Genomic DNA, 25973 nt, shown 5'->3' with positions numbered 1-25973 from the left:
GTGCGGGAGGTGCCCAAAGCAGGAGTCTAATCTGGGAATATTGATGCTACTTCTCCCACCCAGCTGATTCACCCACAAGAGAAGGGAATTCCCTCCCACCCTGTTAACACTACACGGTGTGATCTGCAGCCAGGGTTGCATGACTGTCAGTGCCATGCACCCCCGGGCAGCCTTAACTCCCACACACACTCTGCATCCAGTTCTTTTCCCCACAGCAAAATGCGATGATGCACCATGCAGCACACCCCACCCCACCCAGTTAGACACAGACGTGACAGATGGCATCATCTATTTTTCTAAGGTTTTTATTAAACACATGGCATCTCTGACCCTAAAATGTAGAGAATTATGGCATTTAGGATATATGTACCAGCAGAGTGAGTGGGTTATAAAAACCAGGAATGGATAGGTGGGTAGATAGATAGATAACACATACATACATACATACATACATACATACATACATACTGCGTTCTCGGCTGTCCTCTGTCCCAGAAGTGGCTGTCTTCAGCAACAGATACAGAGAAGCAGACACTCAGTCACAATTATGCCTGTTTTGTTTCGGGAGACTTTTTCTACCTTCATAGGGAACATATACTTTCATTTTAAAACATAGCCATAACTTTTTTTCTCTGTCCTACAGTTTTTTTCTCTCACTTAACCCCTTTCTGTTTGTTTGTTTTTAAGAAAAGAAAATCCCATGAGTTAAAATGACAAGGTAAGAAGCCCCCAATGTCAAAACTAGTTTTTCAAGCCCAAACACATATTTTCAGAAGGCTCCTCCTAAGCCCAGGAGCCTTTCCCCTTCCCCACCAGAAACCTCCATCCTCAGCAGCCCTGGGGGCAGGGAGGATTAGCTTACTGATGTTTGTACAGCGCTTTGAAAACACAAAAGCTCTCCGGATAATTCTCTGTTAGAAACCACACAGACGTCAATATACGGAAGTCCCTCTGAGTGGAAGGCTGGCGCACAGCTAACTATAATCATTAAGGAAAAAGGATGGCTCCTCAAGGGCGCAGGCGGTATCGGAAGTCCTCACTGAGGAGGTAGGTGGCCTCCCAACGGTCCCAGGGCCGAGTCGCAGCATCCTCAACTTGCGTGGCTGCGCCTTTCGGCTTTCTGTGATGATCTGAGAGAGAAGCAGCAGGGCCAAGGTCGGGCTGCCTCTTCCCTGAAGCACAGTACCAGGCTCCCCTGCCCGGTCAGCAAGTCTCCCTGGGCCCAGTGCACCGTCCTTTCTGAGGGGTGGTGGGGATAGCAGAGGGCACAGCCATTTCCTACGGCACCAGTTACCGCCAGGATCAGTGGAGCCCCGCGGTTCAGGGCACTGAAGTCTCTGTCCCTCCGTAGGGAGAAGCAACCTGCCTCTCACAAAGCTCCTAGGAAGACCACTGAAGATTGCCTCGCTGTCCTCCGCTGCCTGCTGCCAGGCACCATGGAGGAGGTGAGCACCTAACCTGAATCAGCAGGCACTTGCATCTCTGGGAGGGGTTTAATCTGCTGCTTGCTTGTATTCCTGTCTTTCCCTTCATGTTGCTCATTGTAGGACCTCCAAATTTAGGGAACAGACCTACGTGTTTTGAAAAACAGTGGAAATGAGAGAAGGAATTTGAGCTGCTTTGTTTCCTAGCTGCATCCAAATCACTGTTTCATGCTTAATGAAAATGTTCACATGATTATTATTATTATTACATAATTTACTTAAAAAAAAAAAAAAAAAAAGAGAGATACCCATACACATCCAATTCCAGGAGCTCAGGTTCCTAAAAAATGCTGAGGATATTAAAAACTCAAGATTGAATTGTGAAAGCTGGCAATATTCCTTTACTTTAACTCAATGGATGCCAGATTCTCTACTGACACAGCTCCAGAGTTAGAATAACAGAAATTTTTACTCCGTATCTCTGAATGTGATTAAACTACCACTCCTTTGGAAGAAGAATTAGTTTTAAGCTTTATGCTATATTAGATATTCTGCCTGACGGACTGGTCCACATTATTGGCTGTACTTAGTCCTCTAAAACTACAAGCCCATCTCTAGTAAACCATTATGCATTTCATAAATCATGAGGCTTGGCTTTTTTAATCATTGTGTCATTTGCTAGCTGCCTTTTTCACCTTACTATGAGACGTGTATCAGCGCTACAAAGACAAAAAGCTGTATTTTTTCAAAACTGAAGCTGAGATTCTGATCTGGTCATGGGACTCCATTAGGTGGGTGTTTAAGGTTTTTATTTCAGATAATAATAACAGAAAAGTGAGCAATTTATATTTACCTCTCCAAGTCGTTATTGGAGGTTTTCCACTGTGTTCTCTAGGAGTTGAATAATGAATAACAGAAGCTTGTTGGGTTGATCCTCCTCCACTGTGACAAATCTCCGTCTTCTGCTTGAATTAATACATGAAGAGCTAAGAAACTTTCCTAGGCCTTCCTTATTTGCCTTTGACCACAAAAAAACCCTAATGCAGTTGTAATTACAGGGTTTCCCTCAGTTCACACCCATCCTGCCTGTTTCCTCAGGGGATTTACACCAGAAAGGTTAAAATTGCACAGCTGAACCATACCAGAATCACTTTTTTTCCTTTTTACTTGGCTGCAGTTAAGAAAAATCAATAGCAAGGAGAGCAGAAACCACAGCCCATTAGATTTTTCTTTGTTTACTGGCATTCACCCACACAGTTGTGTTTGCCATAAGTTATTCTGCAATGGGAACTGCTGACAGTACAAGTGGATGCACAGTGGGCTGCCCCATAACAGCAGAGGAGGTAAGAAAACCAGAGGGTTGCTGGTGTTCCCAGAGGAGGCACATAAATTTACCTGCTTGGATGCATGGAAGAGCTGTATATTACAGAAGTAAGTAATGTTCTTTCCCCTCCATATCTGCAGGAAGTTGTTTTCTTGTTTCATCTTGCAGAGACACGGGAATAGAGGAAGTAGGTTTATGAGGGGCCTCAAAATGTCATCCAGCATTATCTAATCCCCATTTTGTGGACCACTGATGGGCTGCAGATTATCATACGTGCACACATTGCTTGACGCACAGGCAACAGAGCCAGTTCTACATAGGTTTTGCATCTTGCAGAAAGCTCTGAGGATGCAGGAAGGTTATAAAGGAATTCGGGTTTGAGTATTTTCAGTTCAAGGAGGGAAAAGCGAAGCATAATGAGAAGGTCCATTCTACAGTCAAAGGTAGGCTGGTCAGTGAGGAGGTGCTAGAGTGCTCCAGGTTTGACCCTAGACACAGTCCTTCTCTCTCTCACACACAAACATGCACTGTCAAAATGCTGGTCCATGTCCAAATGCACCATTTTGCTTAGTGAGGAAAGCTGGACATGGTGAGAGGAGGGAAGCGCATTCCCTGCACTTCCCTGACGGTAAGGCCTCAGTACAATGTGTGAACACAGCCGATTTGCTCCAGAGAGGCTTTCAGTCCTACACTGAAACTGGGGCATGCCACCGTCCTGGACTTGGCAGGCAGATCCTGGCACTACCACCAAAGAAGGTGGGGGACAGCATTACAAACCAAACTCACTTTGCCACAGAGCTGCAAGGGCGTCCATTGTGCGCTGGGTGACCTTCGTATTTCATTTCCTGCTTTAAAGACAGGAACATGTAAGGTGGCTTCTTGAGAGCCCATTCCTGTTTTCTATTATTCCTATTACTTGGCACATTGGTAGGAGCTGAATGCTTTCAGAAGCATAAGAAGTATAATAGGATGGTGTAAGGTAGGGCAGAATAGCATAGTATAGCGTAGCATAGAGGCAAACTCATCAGTGGTCATCACGTCCTCGTGTTGATATTTACAACGTCAATATAGTAAAGATTTCAGGCAATGTCAATTCAGTAAATATTTCATTTCAGCAACACAAACATACAAGAAGAGCTGCTCCCACAACAACCAACACAGGGTCAGACACCGCCTGCATAGCCTGCCTAGGTAACTTGAGCTTTCTTGGAACAAAATATAAACCCTGTATTGCCCCACTACAACATGCAAAAACGGTGAAGTACATCACCGCACCACACTGTATTTCATTAACCCACCCCTGGGCTGTTGCCCTCTGTCTGAGAAAATGGATTGCTTTGAAAGAGTGGTTTATTAATTTCAAGAGGATTTACTGTAAGTCATTCTGTCTTGCCTCAGCTTCCCCAGTTAATGCTTAATTACTGGGATGTTGATGGTCTTAATTAACAGTTGCAATGCACTCTGAGGGACAAAGGTGAAAAAAGATCATGGCATTGCTCAGCTTTCCGGGATTCATTTGATATTATGAGTATTCTGAGGGATTTACAGGGAATCTGCCTTATTCAGAACTAGTTTATATCTTACTAGTCAAACCACTCATCACTGGGGAATCCTCTGAGCATGTGGGGATCTTATGGTGGGAATGTGTTAAAAGTACTGTTAGAAACACTGCTAAGGACTGGCAGTAATCACAAGAAGAGGTTTCACATGCCAGACCTTTGCCCAAGCTCTTGGATGCAAGGAAGCTAATCCACTCCCTTTGCCCCAGCACTGCTGCTATTGGTAAATAAACAGGGACTATAAAGCCCTATTTCTCTGGAAAAATAAAAGACACAAGACAACAAGAGAAAAACAGATATTGATTACTGGGGGTTGGCTGATGAGTGCCGAGTAGTTCTTGGTATTTCAGAGTAGAGATGGCAATGTGGTGTTACTTTAACTGCACGTTATTGCACAGATGATGCTCAGTCCACCTAAGCCTGATGGCTGATACCAATATTGTGCAACAGGACAAGGAGATGTCAAAATCATGCAATGCTCACCATGCGCAAACGCTGCTCCCTGTGTGGAGGCCTTGAGCCTTACCTTTGGGACCTTTTATTTCTGGCCAGAAAGTCCTGTTCCTTAGATACATACAAAACATGTCAAAAAACAGTGCCCACTTACTTTTCCGGGTTGTCGAGCAGCTGATCTCCCAGGCCATTCCTGGGCCTTGGATAACTTGCCCCATTTCTCCCCTGGATGCAGACAAAAGCGCTGGCTTGCAGACATGTGTGGGCTGCTGACACCTACTTCAAACAGAATGAAATTAGGAAGCTGCTTCATCTACCACAAATGACCCCTGAAAATGCTTTTTTTCCTCAGGCTTCTTCCTCCGTTCCATGAAAACGCAGATGATTTTGAATTAATTGAAATGGTGTATGTTGGAGGGAGCACCCAGAGCTTCCCACACCATATGATACATCACATAACCTGTCTCGTTAACAGTAAAATGTAGCAGACATCCCTTTCCCTCCCCCACAAAACCTACATGGACTAACCTACCTTATTAGTGGTACAACCACACCCTGCCCCAGGGCTCTGCATGTCCGCAGTAGGCCAAAACACAAATGCACCAATAAACTGCAAAGCTTAAAAAGCCAACACCTTCCCTAGGTTTCTCTCAGGTTACTTCATGAGGTCCATTTCTTGGGCACTGACATTCATTTTATATCTGTCCACTTGTCATGTGAATCTTGTCCATTTACTTCAGGGCACCTAAAAGGCCAAGTGTGAGGACAGAATATATTCAAATTACCTGAATCTTTTTTCCAGTCTTTCTTGAAAAGGGCCTTGGTCAGGTATATTGCTCTTACATTAGCTTGCTGATGGAATTTTCCTACCCACCTGCATTCACATACCCAGATCCAGAGTGCCCTGGGGCCTCAGGTAGTCACGACTGCATGAACACGCTCTACCCAGAGAAAGCTGCTGGTATATACAGCCACCCCGTACAGACAGTGTCCAAAGGCTCTCTTCTTACACAGGTAGTCAAGGGACTCTTTTTTTTCACTGTCTCTGATATCGTTCAATGGCATTCACTAAGAACAAAATAGAGAGAAGGTTTCCTGGTGCCCACTTACAAATGTGAAAAACAGAGGCTCAAGAACCCAGCCTCGTGGACTCTTTTAGTGAATATACAACAGAGAAGTATAAAATTATAGAACAGGCTTAGGCAAGATGCTTCTTTGGCAATTTTTTTTCTCTTTCTAAGTTAGCAGATAGATGATGAAACATCTTGGGAATGTTTTGTAGTTCCCTGTTGCGGCCTTCAGTAAGGTCAAACCGGCATTAACGATGTTGTCTGGAGAAGTTCAACCCAAGCAACCTTGGCTAGCTTCTTGAACACTCTAAGTCCTCTGGTTTGTGTGACATTCAGTCAAATGGATTTTCAGTCATCGCTTTCAGAGACACATTCCCTTTCTTCATTGTTAGCTACATGGTCCTCCCTGAATGGCAGTGTATTCCAGGCACTGAGCATCACTCCGGGTATTGATCCAAACTCTGCGCCAGTCAGTAAGCTTTTCATCTGAAGCAGGCAAGGACATTTCTCTCTGATTAGCTAGGTCATTTTGAGCTTTGCTGACTTAATGCTTTAATGCTAGCACTCTTCAGCAGAGATGAGATTTGATCTGGCATAAATCTATAGGGGCATGGACAGGAGACGTTTGATCCATCTTCCTGGGACAAAAAGTTCAGTAATGTTTTTTTAATAAATTTGAACCAGAAGAAAAAGCCACCTCTGGACTGGTTCCTTGTATCACCAGGCCAATGTGCTTCTGGTCTGATACGTTGAGTCTTAAACCTGGATTCACTGCCCTGATGAATGACTGCTCTTCCAGCTTCTCTTCCACTTTTTCCACAATAAATGGAGTCAAACTTTCCAGGATGATTTACCCTGGCTATAAGCAGAGATAATCCTGTACAAATCAGCGGGAATCAAGCACACTTTGCTGCTCTCCCAAAGTCATCATCAAAATCTAAACTGCTGTTATTTCTACTTTGTCATCTTTACTAATCTCCTCTCTATACCACTTCATATTTGTCATAAGAGGTGAAATATTCTCATAAATCCCAATCATATTACATGACAGTACTGTGCCATTTTTGTCTTTGTCATATCCCGGAAACATGGCATCACATCGTGCCATAAAACTGAAATGGGAAATGTTTAGCATCAAAGGCTAGCTATGTCAGAAATGACGTGACACTAACCTGCCCTGCAGAGAACTGAAGAGTGCGCAAGCATAAAGGGAAGAGCAGTCTTGTATGGGCAAGTCATTCCTGTACTGTGGGAATGAAATTGGAGAGACTCAGCATGACCCAGCCTTTCTCCTGCACAAACAAGGATCAATATCCTAGAAAGATGCAAGACAGCATCTTAGGCGAACATTCACACCACACAAAACTCTGCAACTACCCACACGCGCACAGAGCTGCAATCATACATCTATCGCCAGGTTCTCAGCCCTGCTGCTGGCTCCCCTGTCATTTCGCAGGCTGTGTGGTTTTGTACGACTCAGCAAAAATCCCACAGACAGAATAATTGCACGCTAGATCGGGCAAATTCAGTGCTTAGAAGAGGGAACTCCTCTCCCCCCTCCATTGCCAAACCCACATGATAACCTCAGCACTCCGATGAGATACAGAATAATAGAAGTTAACTCAAGGCCTCGACACCCCACAGCTATCACAGTGGTGTCTGAGTAATTTGCTCTTCTGGTGCCTTGCTCAAGCAGACCTGGGCATAAATACTCGGGTTCCTGGTGCTGCCATCAGAACCGAGCCCTTGATTTCACTGGGTGCAGGGTCCTGACACAGCTGTGCATAAATTTAAGTTCACTCCAGTTCCCAGTGCTGCACCCTGCAGCATTGGGAACGAAGAGCAAACTGCTTAAACGAGCGATAGTCATCTTGTATATATAGCTGTGGAAAGAGCTCAGCATGGTGAAGAATTGAATGGCTCGATTCTCCCATCCAAAAATAGCTCATGGGAAGTAACCTATTTTTGTATTCCAGTAAGTCCAAGTGAGAGTAATAACAGCAAAACTTATACATGGCTGTTATTTTTTGCCCAGTAAACTGCAAGACTATTCTGTTTCTTTGTAATGTCAACCCCAAGTGTGCATTATTTGCTAGACTTGCTTGTATCCTTCTTCTCTAGGCTGAATTTCCTCAGACTTCTCAAGTCTACTTTGTGGTAAGAAAAATCTAATTTTCTGATACTATTTGGAGGTATAGGATTGGTTTAAGCCCACATTAAGAGAATACATTCTATTCCATAAGGTAGTGGTTCATTTAATCTCAGTGCCTCGATTTCCTTACATATAACATGAAAACACTCATTTCTCCTGTTTCAAGAACATAAAGTTACACTATAATTACTAATGTTTGCCAAGCAGTTGGCAGGTGTGCAACTGAGGGTATGGGTCCAAATTATTACAAATACAGCACCGTATTTATGAAGTTTGTTACCTCACTTAGGAAAAAACAAATTTTGCAGATATCCCACTGTGGTCTATCTGAGAAGCTGCCCACAGAGATTGTAGCTGAAGGATGTGGCATGGAATCAGCCTAGTTATTATCCCCTTTCAGAAAAGTTCTGAGCGCCCATCTCTGTGAACCTGCTCCTGTGCTTCCTTACAGTGGTGCCGACTGAGTGCAGTGTTTCAGGATTAACTGTAACGGAGACACAAATCTGACCCATTGGGTCAAATTCCAGGACAGTTCGTGTATCCAGGCTCAGAAGAGCTTGACTCTTTGCTTTCCAGTAAATGTCTCTATTGACTTAATGCTCAGGAGAGGAGGAAGACATTTCACTGGCAATCTCTGCTATATCGAGGGCTAGCTTCACCTTTCAAAGCTATCGAACTGATTCCATATTGGACTGTTTTATGTAATCCACAGCTTTTGACTTAACTACCTTGTTTGTAGAGTGATTTGGAATAAAAGCGGATACTATAAAAAAGTGGATGTCTGGGAACGATGAACTGACGTGATTTTGGTGAGGGGTTCCCCTGTGCTTGTCCTCAGCTAAAGGCATTTCTTGCACTACCGCTCTGCTTCTGAAATAACCATGGTTCAAGGCATCAATATTTCATGAGGCATAAACGGTTCCCCTTTAGGAAAAGTAAAAGCAGTTTTTCCTGTTTGTGAAACTTCCACGTTGCCAAGAACAAGAAAGCTTTCGAAACACTATCTTTGCTGCTTGCAGAGCTTCACTGCCTTATAGGGTCCGAATCCCCTGGATTCACGCTGGGGGCGGGCGGGGAATGCTGGCTTTTTCCTCCTTCTGGGTGATTCTGGGAGGCCCGCAAATGATGTCATGGTACATTTTAGGCTACAATAACAGGAAATCATCAAGTGTTTACACTGGCAGACCGGGCTGTGATGTGATTTTCCTCCTCTTCCTCTCCGCCTCCCCCGCCCAGCTCGCCCCTGCCATTGACTTCCTTGATATATCTGCTTCCTCCGATTAAAATACTACAAGGTGACAACACTGAAGGAGAAAAAAGGGAAGCGGGGGAGGGAGACAAAAAGGCGTATTTTAAAAGGATGACTCCCCTCCTGTCACTCGCACAGAGCACGGTGCCCCCCGGCCCCGCACACACTGTGTTAGTCCAGCAGCCCAGAGACAAGTCAGAAAGTCAGCCTGCTGGGGCCTCTCCCAGCTGCAGAAATGAAAAAGAAACTCTCCCCTCCCTAGCACAGATGAGTCACAGAAGAGATCGCCCCGGCGGTTCTGCTTCTGAGTTTCCCCAGGGTTGGGGAAGCTGTGCCACACAGGCACATCTGAAAACACAGGGCAGAGGCTGATGGACTCCAGGGAGGAGGAGGCCACACTGCCAGGGCTTGGGTCAGAGGAAGGATGCAAGTGAACTTTACCCACTGCCACAATTTGAGGCAAACATCAGGTTTCAGTCAGAGGTGAGTGAAGGTGCTGGGGTTGGGCTGGGTTTCAGGCGCTGCTTGGACCAGGGATGCACAGCATGGACGTTAGATATTCCGTCCTTTCCAGCTTGCTAATATAGAGGTAAGAAGGAGGAAGATGAGGGACGTATCCCGAAGACAAGGGATTCCAATGAGGAAAAAGAGGAGCACTGCTTGACTAATTGGCCTTGGGGCAGTTCATGTGTCCCTGAAGGATACAGCAGGACTGCAGCCTCCCGGCTCACAGCTACAGTGCTGGGCTGGCAGAGCTCACACAAGCTGCCTGGAGTTGGGGGATGCTATGGAGCAGCTGGGGGTGGCTAACTCTAGAGCAGATATCAGGATTGCTGGGGCTGAAGGAGGATGTATGAAAAGAGAGGTCATTTACATCAATGTGGAAGAACATCTGAGATGAGATCAAGATGGCAAATATTAGAGAAGTTTTCTGTAAAGGAAGATGTGTAAAAGAAGCAAACCTTAAGATAAGCTGGGGTCTCCTTTCTGCACTCTGTCACAAGAGAAGGTATCCAATGAAACAGAAAAGGCAATTCGTTTTAAAGATTATTTTTTTAGCACAGTATGCACTTAACCTGACATAGGATATCATTGAGACCACAGAATTTCAGCCTGTTCAGGAGAGAATAGGTCTTCTTATAGGTAAAAAGGTCCATGGTGTATAACATACAGAGACAATGACTGGAACAGCAGGATGTGCAATCAGTCAGACTAATTTCTAACCTGTCTCTTGCTAGACTGTAGGCAAACATACCCTGCTGCAAGGAAATTGTAGAGACCCACAGGAGCCCTGTCTCTATTCCTTGAGCTCTTCCATCCCTTGGTTTTCCATGGCACAAGAATTTAATGGGTTGCAAGCATGTGAAGATCCTGGTGTGTGTCTTACATTTAGCCCTTTGTGTGGAGAAAGGTCTTTTCTGACACGTTCAGCAACTGTGATAGATTTGCAAAGAGAGGGGTTTCTGCTCTAAAATCCTTATTTTCTGTGTATGTTTTTTTAGCGTGCATTGGCCATGAGCTCCTCTGACTACAGCCACAAAGGGCACCCCCTGAAACCATATGAGTGTCCTCTCCCTGAAACCCTCTGGTAGAACATAACTGTGTGCTTCCGAGAAACAGGCCCCAGTGACCTCACTCAGTAGGACATCTGCTTTGCAATCATCCTGATGACTCCAATATGGGAGACAGCCATCTCCCATCACCTGTCCAGTGAGAAGGTTCACCATCTTGACCTTGGCATGAATCATCCTCAGCCCAAATGATAGTTCTTTGAAGCTGAAAAAATGCTAGATAATAAAGTGATGTGTTTGTTTATCATTGCCGAGACTCTAAGATGCCAGCCGAGACTCTAAGATGTCAACCAAGCCTCAGGCACAGCTGATAGAAACGAAGGCAGAGAATGAAGCCACAACTTGTCCCAGCTGATGGAGGTAATGGAGGCTTGGCTGATGCAACTCTGTTCTTCCCTTTTCTGCTGCACCTCCCTGCTCCTTTCTTGTCTTATCCTGCTAAGTCTAGACGTGAACAGGGTAGGAAGGGAGAGAGTAGCAAATAAAATTATTTTATTTCTATTGTCTATTTCTCTCCCCTCATGCAACATGAGCAACACTGACAGCTTTAAATCATGCCAAGAAATCTCCCAAGTGGAAATGCAAAAAGCCCAAGACAGTCACTCTGCAAGACTAGGATGCAGGAAGTCTTTCTCAGAGCACCATGGCTCTGGGTCTGTTCAGCGCATTTAGAAATTGCAGATCTCCAGTTCATAAAGCTCAAGAGCAGAAAGGCAGGAAAACCTTTTGGAAAAAAAATACAGAGGCACTTACACCCTGCATCTGTGCTGCAAGGGTAAAGTGCAATTTGCAGCAGTTAGCGGAAGGAACGAACAATGAAGATGTGACTTCACCACTTTAAGTTACTCAAATACTTATCTGTGGTCAGTGACAAGCTGATGCAAACTGCATTGAAGGTGCTGGTGCTATGTCCTCAATGTTATTACCAGCGATGTTGGTACTTGAGTCAGCGAATCAGGACTGTGAGGGGAAGACCATCCCAGCATGCTCACACATTCATTATCCTCCAGCATGGGTCTATCCTGGTCCAGAATAAATAGGAAGGTTTTGTCCCAAGCAGGTAGCTGGGATCTTAAGCCCACTTAAACATGTGCTTCACCCCCAGACATGCTTAAAATGAAACGCAATCTCAAATGCTTTGCTGAATGAGGGGTCAAGGCTTTCCTCTCTTTAGTAATCCTAAGGACAAATTCTAAATGTTTACCCACTGGTAAATTGTGTGGACTAATTAGTTCATGTGTAGGAAGCACTTTAAAGACGAAGAGTCTGTGTACTCTAATGATGATTAGTAAATATACCTCCGAGGCAGGAATGTGAAAGGAGAGAAATGTGCACTCTGTCACAAGCTTTTTAACAGACAAAGAGCAATAGCCTAAAACTACAACCTGATCTATGCTATAAAACCATATGGGCTGCCAAGAACCACTTGAATAGATATGGGCATGATTTTTAACACTGCTAACACAGAGGGTCAACTTCGTGCGAGGCTAGGGTGAGGGAAGGATATTCAGTTCATATTTTGCTCCCAAATAAATGGTGGAATGGAGATTTGCTTCAAAGAAACCCAAGCAAGCAGTAGATTAAAGTGAACCTCACTACATCATCCATGCCTGCTCCTTAGACAGTGACAAAAGTGGCCACAATTGGAGAATGACCTCTGCAGTTCAGCAGCCAGGAGGGAGGGTGGCTGCAATTAAGGCCTTCAGTGGGGAATTACGAGAGAGAGTCGCTCCTCACCAGTTTTCTTCCAGTGCTCCTCTGGAGGCAGGGGTAGGCTGAAAGAAGGCTACTAGAGTGTTAGGCAGGACTGCAAGCAGCTGTTTTTCCAGGCACAACCTTCAGGCTGAAAACAGGTTTGTTCCATAAGTGGTAACATCAGAGTGGTCATAAGCTGCCTGGGCACAGCGCATGGGCAGGGCCCCCCATACACACACACACTCTCCCATCATTCAGTCACCAAGCATTTTCCACCACTTCTTTGCAAACTTTGTGGGATCTGAATGAAAACCTTTTCAGACAAGTACAACACCCTCAAATCTAAGTACGTCCAGGAGAGCAGTGCTACAATTGCACAGAAACACAGAAAGACAGAAATACCTGGAAGGGGCACTACTTGCACTTCAGTGAGCAGAAGTTTAATAGCATGACCACCTGAGAGTCAGTGTACCTCTTGAGGGTGCTTTTCTCAAGTCCTGAGAAACATCCAGATTTGGGAATTTTCTTTCACTTCCCGCGTATGTCAAATGCATTTGCTTTCTGTGAGTCAGAGCCTGGGGCTTCACCAGGATCTGACTTCACCATCCGCAACTGAATTTCCCTTTGCTGCTGAGTCACTCTGCCCACAGACAGGCTGTGCAGATGCCCTATACACAGAGGTTGAATGATTGTGGGAGTGTGCTGCACCAGACCCTAAATTTTCCATACCCTGAGGGTCCAGGAAAGTCACTGCCCTCACTGGCTCAACAAGCTCTCACCAGTGTAGTGCTGGCAGTATTCAGGGTAGCCGAGAACACAGCTTGTTTCTCTGAAAGTGTGCTGAGCTGCCTCGGTGGCCCCTCTCATCCATTTCATGGGTACAGTAAGTCTGACATCCTATCCCTTCTGTGAACAGGAAGCACCGAGTTGTCACAACCCCAAGCAGCACAGCAGCAAGCACATGCTTTGGAGTATTTGGGGATGCTGTGGAGTTAACATGGCTAAAATTACTGGAAATTCAGCCCACTGAGTGTAGACAACATTAAGAAAAGAGAAGAGAGGGATAGGAGTACTGAACTTTTAACTGCTTTCAGGCTGTCACCAGCTGGGAAGCAAGTAGGAGTTAATATTCTCTAACTGATGAATGGCTACTGTGAGCAGTCCTCTTACCTCAGTTTGAATCCTGCTCATCTCACAAGCTCAGCAACTGTGTCAAGAAAACACAAGATCAAATTGCATCAGCTAATTTGCTGCCACTGAGGCAAAAGGGGTAGGGAGATGGAGCATGAAACAGGCTGCAAATCAATGCAAGGGTGTGGGGCACAGCGCACCTGGCTACCTTGGTCAGGCTCCCACTTGCAGCAGCAGCAAAGAACCTCACTTCGTGCAATTATGCCTCAAAATCTCATTTGAGCAAAAAAACTGTTAACCAGGATGGCTTATTTTGTCTTGCTGCAGAAGGCTTTATTCTTCCTCTCTCTGCTGCTCCTGATGAGTGGACGCTAGTCCGAAAGTGCTTGGCTGGGACGGAGAGCCACAAAACACACTCCTCCAGAAACCTAGCTCACATGGAAGTGCCAAAGGGTGTGGGGTTCTAGCAGAGACCTCATGACCATGAATTTATTTATCATGCTGGGCATCAGAAACAGCTTGGTCCTTAACCCACTGTGAGAAAATTTGTGTTAAATATTTTATTTTTAAGTGAAAGAGGAAAGAGTTTTGGGATAGGGTAAGAAAACAAGCATTGGAGGTGAATGTAGCAACCTAGGAAGACAGTGACTTCTAAGCACAAAGTGCATGGCACGACTGGTTAAGGAAACCACCCACCTAAAAATGTCTCAGAGTCCCATACAATATATTCCCATGCCATTGCTCTCATCTACTCCTGGATAACCTGCGGCCTGAGACCTGACTCCCTACTCCTATCCAAGCCCTGCAAAAGAGACTGACAGCTCATCAGAGACTACAGTTACCAGTTCCCCAGCAGGGCCAAAGGAGCAGGTCGTACGCATGGATAAGCCTCAGTACCTTCCTTTGTTGGGCTGCACTGGAGGCATCAGGGAATGTCCCACCAACTGCTCTTACGGTGGATAACACCAGCAGGCAGCAATGCTTTTCCCTTATTGCTCACTAAAGCACAACTCCTCGCAGTGCTCCTCTTGCGTGGGAAATCTGCGGCTAAGAGGCTCCACGAGAGAGAAAGAAGCGTGGTCTAGAGAGGGGAAGGGACTCTCATCTGCTTTGGCAAAGCTGTATTGCCAAGAACAGGCCCCTTTTCCACATCACTTTTCCATTGTGTGAAGCTGTGTTGGTGTTTCCCAGTGACAAGCAACTCCTCATCCTTCCACACTGGGGAGCACTGGGAACATGAAAGAAGAGGGAGCTGTACCTATTCCTGACGCAGAGGTCAGCACAAGTTAGCTGCACTGGTGAACATGTGCAAGGGAATTTTCTGCTGGGAAATCCTAAGCTGTTTTGCAGAAACGTGTTCTTTTCACTGATATTTTCATGAAAGAAGTCAAAAGTGCTCTTCGTCATGTAATTTAGTTTTAGGTAGTCCTGCGAGGAGCAGGGAGTTGGAGTCAGTGTTCCTTATGGGTCCCTTCCAACTTGAGATATTCTATGTTCCTATGAAAAGTGAGGGTTTTACTTTCCAATCTATAAAGAGGGAAGGATTTTGATGAGCTATAAATGCCTCATTACGTCTTTCTTATTTTGGACATTACATCTGTATTAATACACTACTGTGTTTGCATGTTAAACACATATAGACGTTTTCTCTTGTTTTGCCTTTATTGCAATCAAGTGGTTTTACCAAATCAAAACGAGACAATTTGGTATTCTCAAGGTGATTGTTTCACTCTGGACCTATCTGGTGATCACTGGACTGTGTGATGACCCTGGTAACTGTCACTGGACGTGATCCCAACTCTGGTCTGCAGATTCACTTCTTAACACCACAAATTTGCCTCATGATGAGTCGTCTTTGCTGAATCTGGCTGCCGTCTCTGCGTCTACCCTGCTCCCCTCACCTCACTTGGTACTGTGTAGCTGGGTCCTGGCTGACAAGGACCCTGCTCTAGCGGCTGTGTTTTTGTGCTTGACTCCTGGCTCCCTGACCCTCCAGGAGCTGCTGGTCCCCACTGCAACCTGACAATCTGATTCTTAAGACATACCCAGTTTCTGACTTTTTATTCTGATTCAAAATAAAAGCATATTACCAACTGCTGGGAGCCCTCAGAAAGTCCAATTTTACTGTATGTGTACTGAATCCCATTTGGATAGTTAATAGTGTAGCAAAGAACATCTTGTAATGTCCAATGCTTTAGTGACCATGAAGTTGAAGGTTTGCATGGAGACATTGTAAAATGTAAAATGCCACCAGTTTCTCTTGTTCTCTATTGTGAATCACAGCCTTCTCAATACCACAATATGCTACAGGCTTTTTCAGTCTGCTGTCAAAGCTTGTATCCTCTCTGCTTTTTTTCAGGAGGAGCCTGCCATGTCCTCTGTAAGGGTTGTCTATCCATGGCCCAACTATGAAAAAAGGGATGGCACAGCAGTCAGGCCTCCATGAGCAGCCTGTGCTGGGAAAGCATCATGATTTCCAGCTCCAAGACTCATCATCGAAGTCTAAGTTTGCTGCACTGAGCCAGTGGCATGTTAAGTTTGTGCGTTAAGGATTGGAAACAATCCCTGTGCTTACCTTCATCTGGGAGCATGACCTCTGCCCCCATCTTCGTCCAGCTGCTCCAGTACGGTAGGACTCAGAGAGTGTCTGCACTGCGCAGCCCGGTGGTCTCGGGACAGGGTGCACATACTCGGCGATACAACAGCACTGGGTGCACGGCGAGGTGCCAACAGCGGGGGGCTGCAAGGGGTCCTCTGCGAGAGGAAGGCCGGGGGCTGCCCTGTGCCAACCCACCACAGGGCACAGCTGAGCCTGTCAGCCAGGCTGGTGGTAGGAGGACGTAGAAGAGTCAGGAGTGCAGGAGTGAAGTTGTGTCCAGAAAAAATGGGGGAGTGAGGTATTGGTTTAATTTTCGGTTCTGTTTCTCACTATCCAAATCTATTTGAATTGTCAGTATTTAATTTTCCCCAAGTTGAGTCTGTTTTGCCTGTGATGGTAACTGGTAAGTGATCTCCTTGACTTTATCTCAGCCGACAAGCTTTTCCATCTTATTTTCTCTGGCCACCCCGTTGAGAAGGGGAGTGAGAAAGCGGTTGTGTGGGCATCTGGCTGCTGGCCAGGGTTAACTCATTGCAGTAACACACGTCATTGACCAGTCCCAGGCAGGCTATACAGCATGTGATCAAATTGTCTGCAATGTGCTTAGCTGTGGTATTAGCAATTAGCAACGCGGCAAAAGTGTGTCCCATGTGTCCCATCTGCCTCTGCTACAAAAGCAGAAGAGCTTGGCCAGGATGCTGTGACTGCTCAGGCTGTCCCTGTTTATTCCACTCTAGCGTGTGGGCTGAGGTGACTTCTCAGGCACAAATCCACAAGCTAGACCCTTGCTTTCCTGACCACATAGACTCAGATACCCTCAGAGGCCCAGATGGAGGATGCCTGAAGGCCCAAAGGAGACTGGATTCAAGAGAAGATGCCCTAGTTTTGACTACCAGCGGAGTTCCACACATAGATATCAGTGAAACTGGAGTAGTACTGCCACTTCTCACTGCTAGAGTTGAATTAGTCCTGCATCCATACATGTGCTCATGAATGCCACAGCTTGGACACATATCTAGTTTGGGGTGAAGGCAGATGACAGGAGGTATTAAACTTTGAAAACAGTACTGTAAGAAACCACTTTCTGTTAGCATTCAAGTGATCCAGCTGCGCTTGTGGCAATGGGCTGGGCAAATAATAACAATCTACCTTGGCAACACCTCTATCTTGGAACAACTCTCTTTGCTTTGAGGCATATGTAAAACACACCCTAAGGATTAGGGAAGTTGCAAGTACTTTAGTGTCTTCTGCAGGACAGTCTGTGATCTATGTCCTTCCATTTCAACATAGCTGCCTTCTGGTGTTTTCATAAATGACAGCTATAACTTAAATGGGTTTTTGAAAACCACTGATCTTATTTTCAGCCCTGAGATATCTGTTCTCCAAGCCTTCAAATCCCTAACCCTAGCATGGAAATAGTTTTATGATTTTTATATTATAAATATACAGAAAGCTATTTTTCCACAGTATCTTCTGGTGACTGGGCAAACCTCAAAAGGTAACTCCAGCATGTAGCCAAGATAATATATTTCTGTCTTTGGCACTTTGAAACTCAACTGGATGATTAGTCTCTGGGGTGAATGATACCATTCATTGCACTGTTCTCTAAGTTAAGTGTATTTTTTAAGTCATCGCTTTCCTTCCATACATAGCACTTTGACTCTTCTTTCCCCAAGTATACCATAACACCTACACTACGACGATCATGAGCAAGGCATTGAAATCCAACTAAAGCTTGGCAACACTTCATAGATGATGATTTTCCATATACTGCTCTTTCACTAAAGAACTATTGATCTAAGCAATTCTGCTTGCCACCAACTCCATGCAAGTTTTTTCAGCTTAAAGTACACATTCTTCCTCTGACAAACCCCGTCCTGATTTCTCAGCAGGGTTAGATCCTTTGATCCAGAGGAACTACAGTTCCTCTACCACATTGATACTAACTCAATGTTGCTGCTGTAACTGCTGTTTTTATGACAAAGAGGAATGGGCACTAACTGATGTGATAAGAACGTACATTTGGATCTAAATGGAGCCCTGTTAGAGACAGCAGTGTAATACCCTGTTCTGATGTTTCACATCATGCGTCCTGTGCAGAAACCGGACTGTCATGTGCATTTAGAGAGCACCCTCTTCTGGGGGCAGCAGTGAAGGCTGCTCTACTCAATTGCAGAAGATCTGTCTCCTGTGAAGTATCTGCTAAAAAATGGATGTACACCAGAAGAGCTGGCTAAACACAGAAAAAAGCACTGCAGCATTCTGAACCACCTCCTAACTTCGCAGCCAGTAAGATGTAACTGTTCCAGTGGATTTGACTTAGATTCTTAAAATGGGGTCATGGCCTATGATTATATCGTGGGTCCTTTCCTGGACTGGGAAAAACTCGAGCACAGGTCTGGTAAATCTCTTGTTAAACTGTTGCAACTAATATGAATTTCCAAGAAGACTATATAAGTCCACAGAAAGCATAGCACCACTTCGATCTGATTAAGAAAAATTCCTATGCACCACATGCATGTCTTTACCCGGCTCACCCCCTCCACTCATAGCAAAGGTGGGTGCAGGAGAACACCTAGACTTTCCTTCCACTGCCAGGGTGTTTCCAGCTTCTCATGTGCTTTGTGCCTGAAATGTTTGCAGTGTTTTCTGTTTCGCTTAGACTAATTCATTGGAATTGCATTGGAATAGAGGGAAGCTACCTGGTGTTTCAATAAAAATAAAGCAGCCTTAAAATGCTATCCTGAAGAGAAAAATCATAGTGACAGACAAAGCTTAATAAAAACTGCAATTAAAATACAGCCTTAATGAAATTTATATACATAACTTGTATACAGAAATATTTACTTACTAAACAAAATAATCTTAGCACATCATTCTGCTATTTTTTTTAAACTTCAACAATACTTGTTATTTCAAAATTAAACATACGCAACAATTAAGACTATCCAGTTAAAAGATAAATAATCCTAGTTTATATCTATGTCTTAAGAAAGTAAATGACATTAAAATTACATTGAATACTGTAGATTATGTTTTTACTTTTGAATAGCAAAAAACATACATATATATTTTGGGTAATAGCTCTGTGACTTTGTTACATAAAAATCAAGAACTATTGAAAGTGTTGATCTGCTGGAAGTGTCCAATGAAATTTTGACCTCACTGAAGTCAGTGAAAGATTGCCATTGACTTCAGCAGAGCCAAAAAGGATTTGCTGCTATCCGAATGCCACGGCAATTCCTGTAAGCCTGCAAAGCAAGGTGTCAACCAGTGCTGGCTCTCAGGACCACAGATATTCATTTCAGCCTGCTGCCGCCTTTACACCTGTGTGCAAGTGCAGCCAAATCAGATGTACTGGTAAAATGCGCAAACAGAACATTGTTAAAAAAACCAAACCAAACATGCTTCCTCCTCGGTGTCAGAGCAGGACTGTGTACAAATCTTCTTTCCCAGCATGCAAAATGAGATTGTGGTCTGTCAGGTGATGGAGGGCATAGCTAGCACCATGGGTTGTATGCCAGTTGAGGGAATATGCTGTGGCCCCAGGTCATGGAACTGCGCTATGTGGTGCACATTCAGGCTATAACGTAGCGTCACAGCCTGTATCCAAACAGCTAGACGAGAAACTGTAGCATATAAAAGAGCATGGGATGAAGAACAATATGGGAATTTGACAGGTCTGATCAGCTGTGTATCAAGTACTGCAACCTGAGGCCTCACCAATGGTTTGAAATAAGCTGAGTGCAGTAAGAACTATTTGCACTCACTTCTCACCAAAAGGAATAAACCATGCTGAAGGATTATTGCTAAAGGCAAGGGGAACAGAGAGTCTGAAGTGTTAATGTTTCTTGTTCCTTTTCAGCTTCTGTTTGAAGATAGCAATGTCATAATAGCTTTTAAATTTCACCAGGAAAATAGGTACTGAGATGATAATAGTTAACATGCCAAGTACCACAGCTAAGGCTGCCGTCACTTGTCCAGCTGTGGTGAGAGGGACAGTATCTCTGTAGCCCACTGTAGTGAGTGTGATCAAAGCCCAACTGAAGCAAACAAGAATATCAGTGAAGTGCAGCTCCCCTGTGTAAGAAGGATGGCTACCCAGCAACTCCCCATAGGAAAAGAGAGAGACAAAGAAGAGGGTCTCAAAGGCCAAAATCCAATTATCTGCAGGATGCAAATCTCTGAGGATAGACTTGAGGGTGTAGCACAGAACCCTGAGGATCAGTGGTGTTTCTATCAGCTTGGGTATCTTCAGGAGTGTGAGGAGATGGACAATGCGAACAAAGCCCGAACAAAGCCCGAACAAAGTCCAAACAAAGCCCAGCCAAAGCCCTAGGCTTGGCATTCTCTGAATCTGCCCAGCCACAAAGAGTGCAATATAAACTGGGAAGAGGAAGTCAACCATGTTCAGGGGATTTTGGAAGAAGAATTTCTTGTCTGGGCAGAAACAAAATTGCACAGAGAACTCAAAAGTAAACCAGAGGACACAGAAAAGCTCCAAATGAAGCAAGTAGGCAGCCTGGCGGTAATAAGGTTCATGGTCAATGTGGGAGACCGCGGAATAGCCAACAGAGGTGAAGTTAGCAGCAAAGAACTCAAATGGTGCCTTGGTGTCCTCAAAGAATATGATGACAATTCCAACGATGAACAGCAAAGAAACAAAAGCCAAGCACTGCAGAGGGAGGAAAGGGCACATGTGCAATTATTCCAACAAAGAAGTATCGCATGACCTCAGTGCCTCACCACAACCCCAGGATCCCTTCCACAGGCACAGTACAACCCCAGACTAATCTTTCTCAAATCATCATTGTTCTGCTCACATGGAGTGCATTTTCTCCTTCCAGATTTGAAAAATAATAGAGAAGATTGGAGTAAAAGAAAAAAACCCACCTGAACTCCTATATTGGATTTTGTAAGGAAGGGGAAAAAACTCCAGTCCGACAGCTGGAGTAATGCAGACAGGCTCACACTGAGGGCCACTTCAGAACTAAATGTTGGTTCCAGAAATAACAGCAGCGCAGAAAACATCCTCCAGTCTCTGACTTGTGTTTGTTGCTCTGCATGCCTGACATTATAAGGAGGCACGGGGTATGCATTTTGTACGGAGAACAGGGAAAAGAGAAGAAGGAGGTGTCTAGTTCACCAGCTGAAATCCCTTCTGTCTGTCTGGACTGTGAGGCACTGATCATCAGTCTGTTCACTTTCATCCCAAATGTTAAACTCTTCTGGCTGCACCTCTTTATTATTCAGCTTCAGCAAACAGCAGGATGCTAGTGGTGTCTCCTTTATTTCCCACAAAACCAGCTCTTCTAAGACTGACCTACAGGTATCAATGGGGCAGTGGAAATGTTTGGTCCTATAATAGTTCAACGTGTAGCTAAAGATCTCAGCACTCCTATTGAAAAAGAACTCTTTGACGATGGTAGCATGGTTGTAGATGTTTGGGGCATGGGGCTCTGTTAGGCTGCACAGCTTGGTCCCTGGGAAGGTCTGGAGGGTGCTGCTGTATGTCTCACATCTGACCCCAATATTCAGGATGATTTTTTCCTTGGAGCCTTCCATCTGTGAGGGAGGAGGGAGGTACAAGTCCTCACAGGCTCTTGTTTATCTTCAGTCAAAAAGAAAATGCAAATTAAAAGAAGTAAAGTTGCTTATTTCCTGTAATGCATCCCATTTTGCTCTTCAAAATCCAACATACCTGGAGGAAACTTGAGCCCTGTTTTATGAACGTTATTTGAAGAAGGGGGGAAACCAAGGACCTCTGTAGCCTCAGGAGCAGGTAGGAGAGGTGCAGAATAGGGGCAGGATGTTCTTGAGAAAATCACTAGGGCTGTCTTTCACCCACACATATCCACTTCTGACTGTACCCCTCCACTTGTGCCCCTCCATTCCTACACATTTCCATCCAACCTTCTCTTATGCCCTGCATTTATAGTTCTGGCCCTTCTCTTCTTCTAACAGATCAAATCTGTCTGTCTTTCCTGCTTGGACTCTCTTACCCAGAGATGGCTGCTCAGTGTGCGGAGACATGCATGCAGAAATTCCATTGTCCCTCCTCCCTCTTTTGCAGAAAGTGCTGAGCATGGGAGTCACAGGCCACTTCTGTAACAAACCTTTCCATCCAGGATCAGCAGGCAAACAAGCCCTGCACGAGGGGAGACTCCCAGAAGTAAAGAACTACATGCAGCACCTCATTCAGCTTTATCAGAAAAGGCTGGAAGCTGCAGCTTGGACACATGCTTATAGCACAAGAGAACTACTGCCCATCGGCTGTCCTTGCCAATCCCAGCATCTGTGAGGCTTGATGCAGCTTCACCCTAAAACTTCCACTAACTTCAATGAGAGCAGGATTGAGCATAAGGACTAAAAGTGTGCAGGCATCGCTCAGTACTTGCTGCATAGGAGTCCATACAGTGTGGTTCTAAGCAGGTTAGATTAATTCAGCACTCAGCAAATCTGGAGTTACATTATTGGCCTCTGTTGCCTAGCTCTCTAAAGAGCCACAGTGATTTTTGAGATCCCAGCTAAACTTGCCTTCATCTGCTTAGACTACCAGATACCCCTTGCTCAAATATAACAATCCCCGTGTGAGAAATGAGCCAAGAAGTGCCATTTCATATTCTTACCTTGGTACTATTGCAGCAACTCTGCAACCTGAAGAAAGGAGAAGAGACTGGGAAGAACAGAGACAAATTCAAGTGAAAACAGGATGTTTGATGACTAGTGTCCAAAGCTCAAGTCTCACAGATGCCAGAAAACAAAACCAGCCAATAGCACTGAAAAGATACAGAGCCCCTCTCCCTTGTTCTCTGCCCCATCAGCAGTTGCTCTCCCCACTCCAGGAAATAACACTCAAACAAGAAGGCAACAATTGCCAGGCCAGATATGCTCTAACTACTCTGCCACCCACTGCTCTACTAACAATCTCAAAGGGCCATGGTGTTTGGAAAAATCGTGGAGCTAAAATGTCTTAGAACCAATTAGAGATTAAACTATCAAACCACAGAAAGGCAGAAAGAGCACGGTTCTTTCTTGGCTTGTGCCTTATTTGAGTTAAAAAATAATATGGAAGGCAACAGGAACAAACTAAGGAACAAAAAACTGGTCTCCCATCTTCTTGTCACATTCTATCCTTTTTTGGTTTAAAGGGCTTTTTCTTCATTTCTTGATGCCGTAAAGGTTAACTTTTTGCAACCATTGATTTTAAATGCATTTTTGGTCATTGATTACTCCAGGAAGAAGGTTGGCACATAGTTGTTAATCCTAGTCAAGAAAGGCATGCTGCATGTGAAACTTCCTTTCAGCTGACATTCCAAGGCCATTTTTAGGTATCACCTCTACTTACTTCAAACTCTCTGGAAAGAAAGTAGGAAAAGGAATTTTCTCATTCCCAGGAAGAGCAAGACTATTCAGGAAGTCTCTGGGGGCTTCCTTTTCAGTTCTACAACTGAAAAGCAGATTCATGTTTCTTTAGAGGAAGTAGTATCACAGTTCACTTGCTGGATTTTTCATTTTAATCCACTACTTACATTACCCTGGCACACTGAAGTCTCTTTTCTTTAAAAAAATAGGGGTTTTTTTAGGCCTTTTACCTAGATAGCAGTCTGGTTCTTTGCTCCTCATTGGCGCTTCACCTGCAGGTGCAAGTAACCTCACTCACCCTAACCATCCAGATTCCCAAAGTACTAAGGGACATCACAGACAATCCTGGCTTCTTTTCTCAGCTAACACCACAGCAAGGCTGCAGAAACTAGAATGGCAAATTGCTGCCATTGTGTGGGACATTCTGGGCAACAAGCCGTCTTTGCCCATTACGTCCCAATTCTGTACTGAGCAACTTTGTTGCCAGACATCACAAGCAGAGCACCAGCAGAAGCATAATTTCACTTAGATCCAGACTCTGAAAGCACATGAAGCATGTGAAAGCTATGCTGCTTCAGTCCTTGCTCCCTTCCATCTCTATAACAGACACCAAACTCTTCACATCTTTCTCCCTCTCCACAGAGAATAAGAATGAAAAAGTCTCCTTTTAATTTAATGTCTGATATGTCTCTGAGGTTCTGGAAGCGGGTGATCTGATCAAGTTTGATGTATCCTGTTCCATAGCACTGCCGTATTTGCCTTTTACAACCTTTGCCCTGCAGCTGATTTCTGAAACCCAGAAATAATCTGGAAAGCAAAATGACACATGGTGTTCCTATGCTCTGAATAAGACCCTTTGATTGCAGTAAACAGCTTGTCCTTTCAGAACATTTTTTGAGCAGATGAAAAGTGCAACTCCATTTCCAGAGAACAGGGCCCTATTCCAAGTTTTCTGCCTGCCTCGTATCTTCTGAGAATTCACTTTCACTGCATGAGGCACTACAGGAGTTTGGCAATGAATGTCAAATCTGCTCCCTCAACCTTATACTTCTTTTGAGTAATGAAACTCTTGTTTCAATTTGGCCTACATTTATTAACGCCAAAGAACAGGGCAGGCTTTTCTGGGGGGAGGCAAAGGGGAGGAGATTGAAGCTGTAATGAACTGAGGCATTTTTCAAAGATGGTATTTTAACAGAACTAATTCAGTATTTCTTTCCCATAATCTTTGGTATTTAATAAAACAAATATTTTGTACAGGGCAGATGTTCTATTACTTTTTCCCGTTCACTCATATTCAGATGGATATGGTCTCCACTATGCACTCAGGCATACTCACGTTAGTCTTAATCAGGCAGGGCTTTGTTAACTGCATTTGTGCTAGAATGTAAGAGGAGTTTTAGCCTTCCAGTATAAGCATTTCTTCAGAGAATGTTCATAAAAAGCTGGTGAGGATGAGTAACAGTTTTGCAAACAAAACCTTGCTCTGGAATATTGAGCAAAAAAGCTTAATCTATCCTAAAGTCCTGAGAGCCCTGGGGAAACACGAAGCTACTCTTTAGGTGCTGGAGATACATAGCACCAGCACCTACAAACTTAGCTTTTCTACTAGCAAAACCAGTTTAAGTAGCTTCTGTGGAATTTTTCCCCATCGCATGTTTCAGTTATACCTCCCTTCTGACCACTAACACAAGTGTATTCCTGGGATTATGCAAACAGATTGGTGAAAAAAGTTTAAAAAACAAGCCTCCAAAAACAAGGTGATCTATAGCCTGGGTTATTTATTGATTCAGCCTACTGCAAAAACCTGTAAAATGTCGCAACTGGAAAGAAGAGCAGTTAAGCCTTCTGCAAGTGCAGATACATACAGCCAAGGCTGGAAGGTCAGGGACACTGAAAGCATCTGTTTGAGATGTGCTACTTTAGTCCCCCTCCTCCCTCTCCCTTTAGACCCATGGCATGCACCGAGTTCAGTAAGGCCAAGCAGATACAGCGTGAAGCCCTACGTTATCCGCCTGCCTTCACCTCTTGCTGCGGCGACTGTGTTCCACATCCCATCAAGTTCAGCATCCTGCCCTGAAGTCCTCTGGCTACCCTTCCCCACACCACTCCCTTCACCTTGACCCCAAACACACTTCACCATCCCTCTGCTCCCCTCAGCTACATAAGGAGAGAACACGCCTGTTCTGCACCGGCCCCAAAACCCCTAAGTCCCTTCTGGCCGTGGACCACAGGCCCTGCAGCGAATCACTGGAGGGGGCCCCGCTACCCTTGGGAGACGAGTCCTACAGCCTCGGGCGAGCGCGGGATCCCTACGCGGGCCGAGAAACCCCGCAGGCGCGCGACGCCTCACGACCAGCCCCACGGCCAACAGCAACCGGCCC

At 44.8% G+C, this 25973-nt stretch overlaps 1 protein-coding gene across 1 annotated transcript; it reads right to left on the bottom strand.

Annotated features, from left to right (window-relative positions):
* Positions 1-20068: 20068 nt before the first annotated feature.
* LOC104628170 (potassium voltage-gated channel subfamily C member 1-like) lies at positions 20069-21792 on the bottom strand. Its single transcript, XM_010296673.1, is given in 2 exon segments — positions 20069-20902; positions 21121-21792. Coding segments are annotated over 2 exon segments (1506 nt in total).
* Positions 21793-25973: the final 4181 nt, after the last annotated feature.

Source organism: Phaethon lepturus, unplaced genomic scaffold (assembly GCF_000687285.1).
Source record: "Phaethon lepturus isolate BGI_N335 unplaced genomic scaffold, ASM68728v1 scaffold4531, whole genome shotgun sequence".
Classification (NCBI taxonomy): Eukaryota; Metazoa; Chordata; class Aves; order Phaethontiformes; family Phaethontidae; genus Phaethon; species Phaethon lepturus.
The sequence above is the reverse complement of the archived record's forward strand: the minus strand, read 5'-3'. Positions and strand labels throughout refer to the sequence as shown.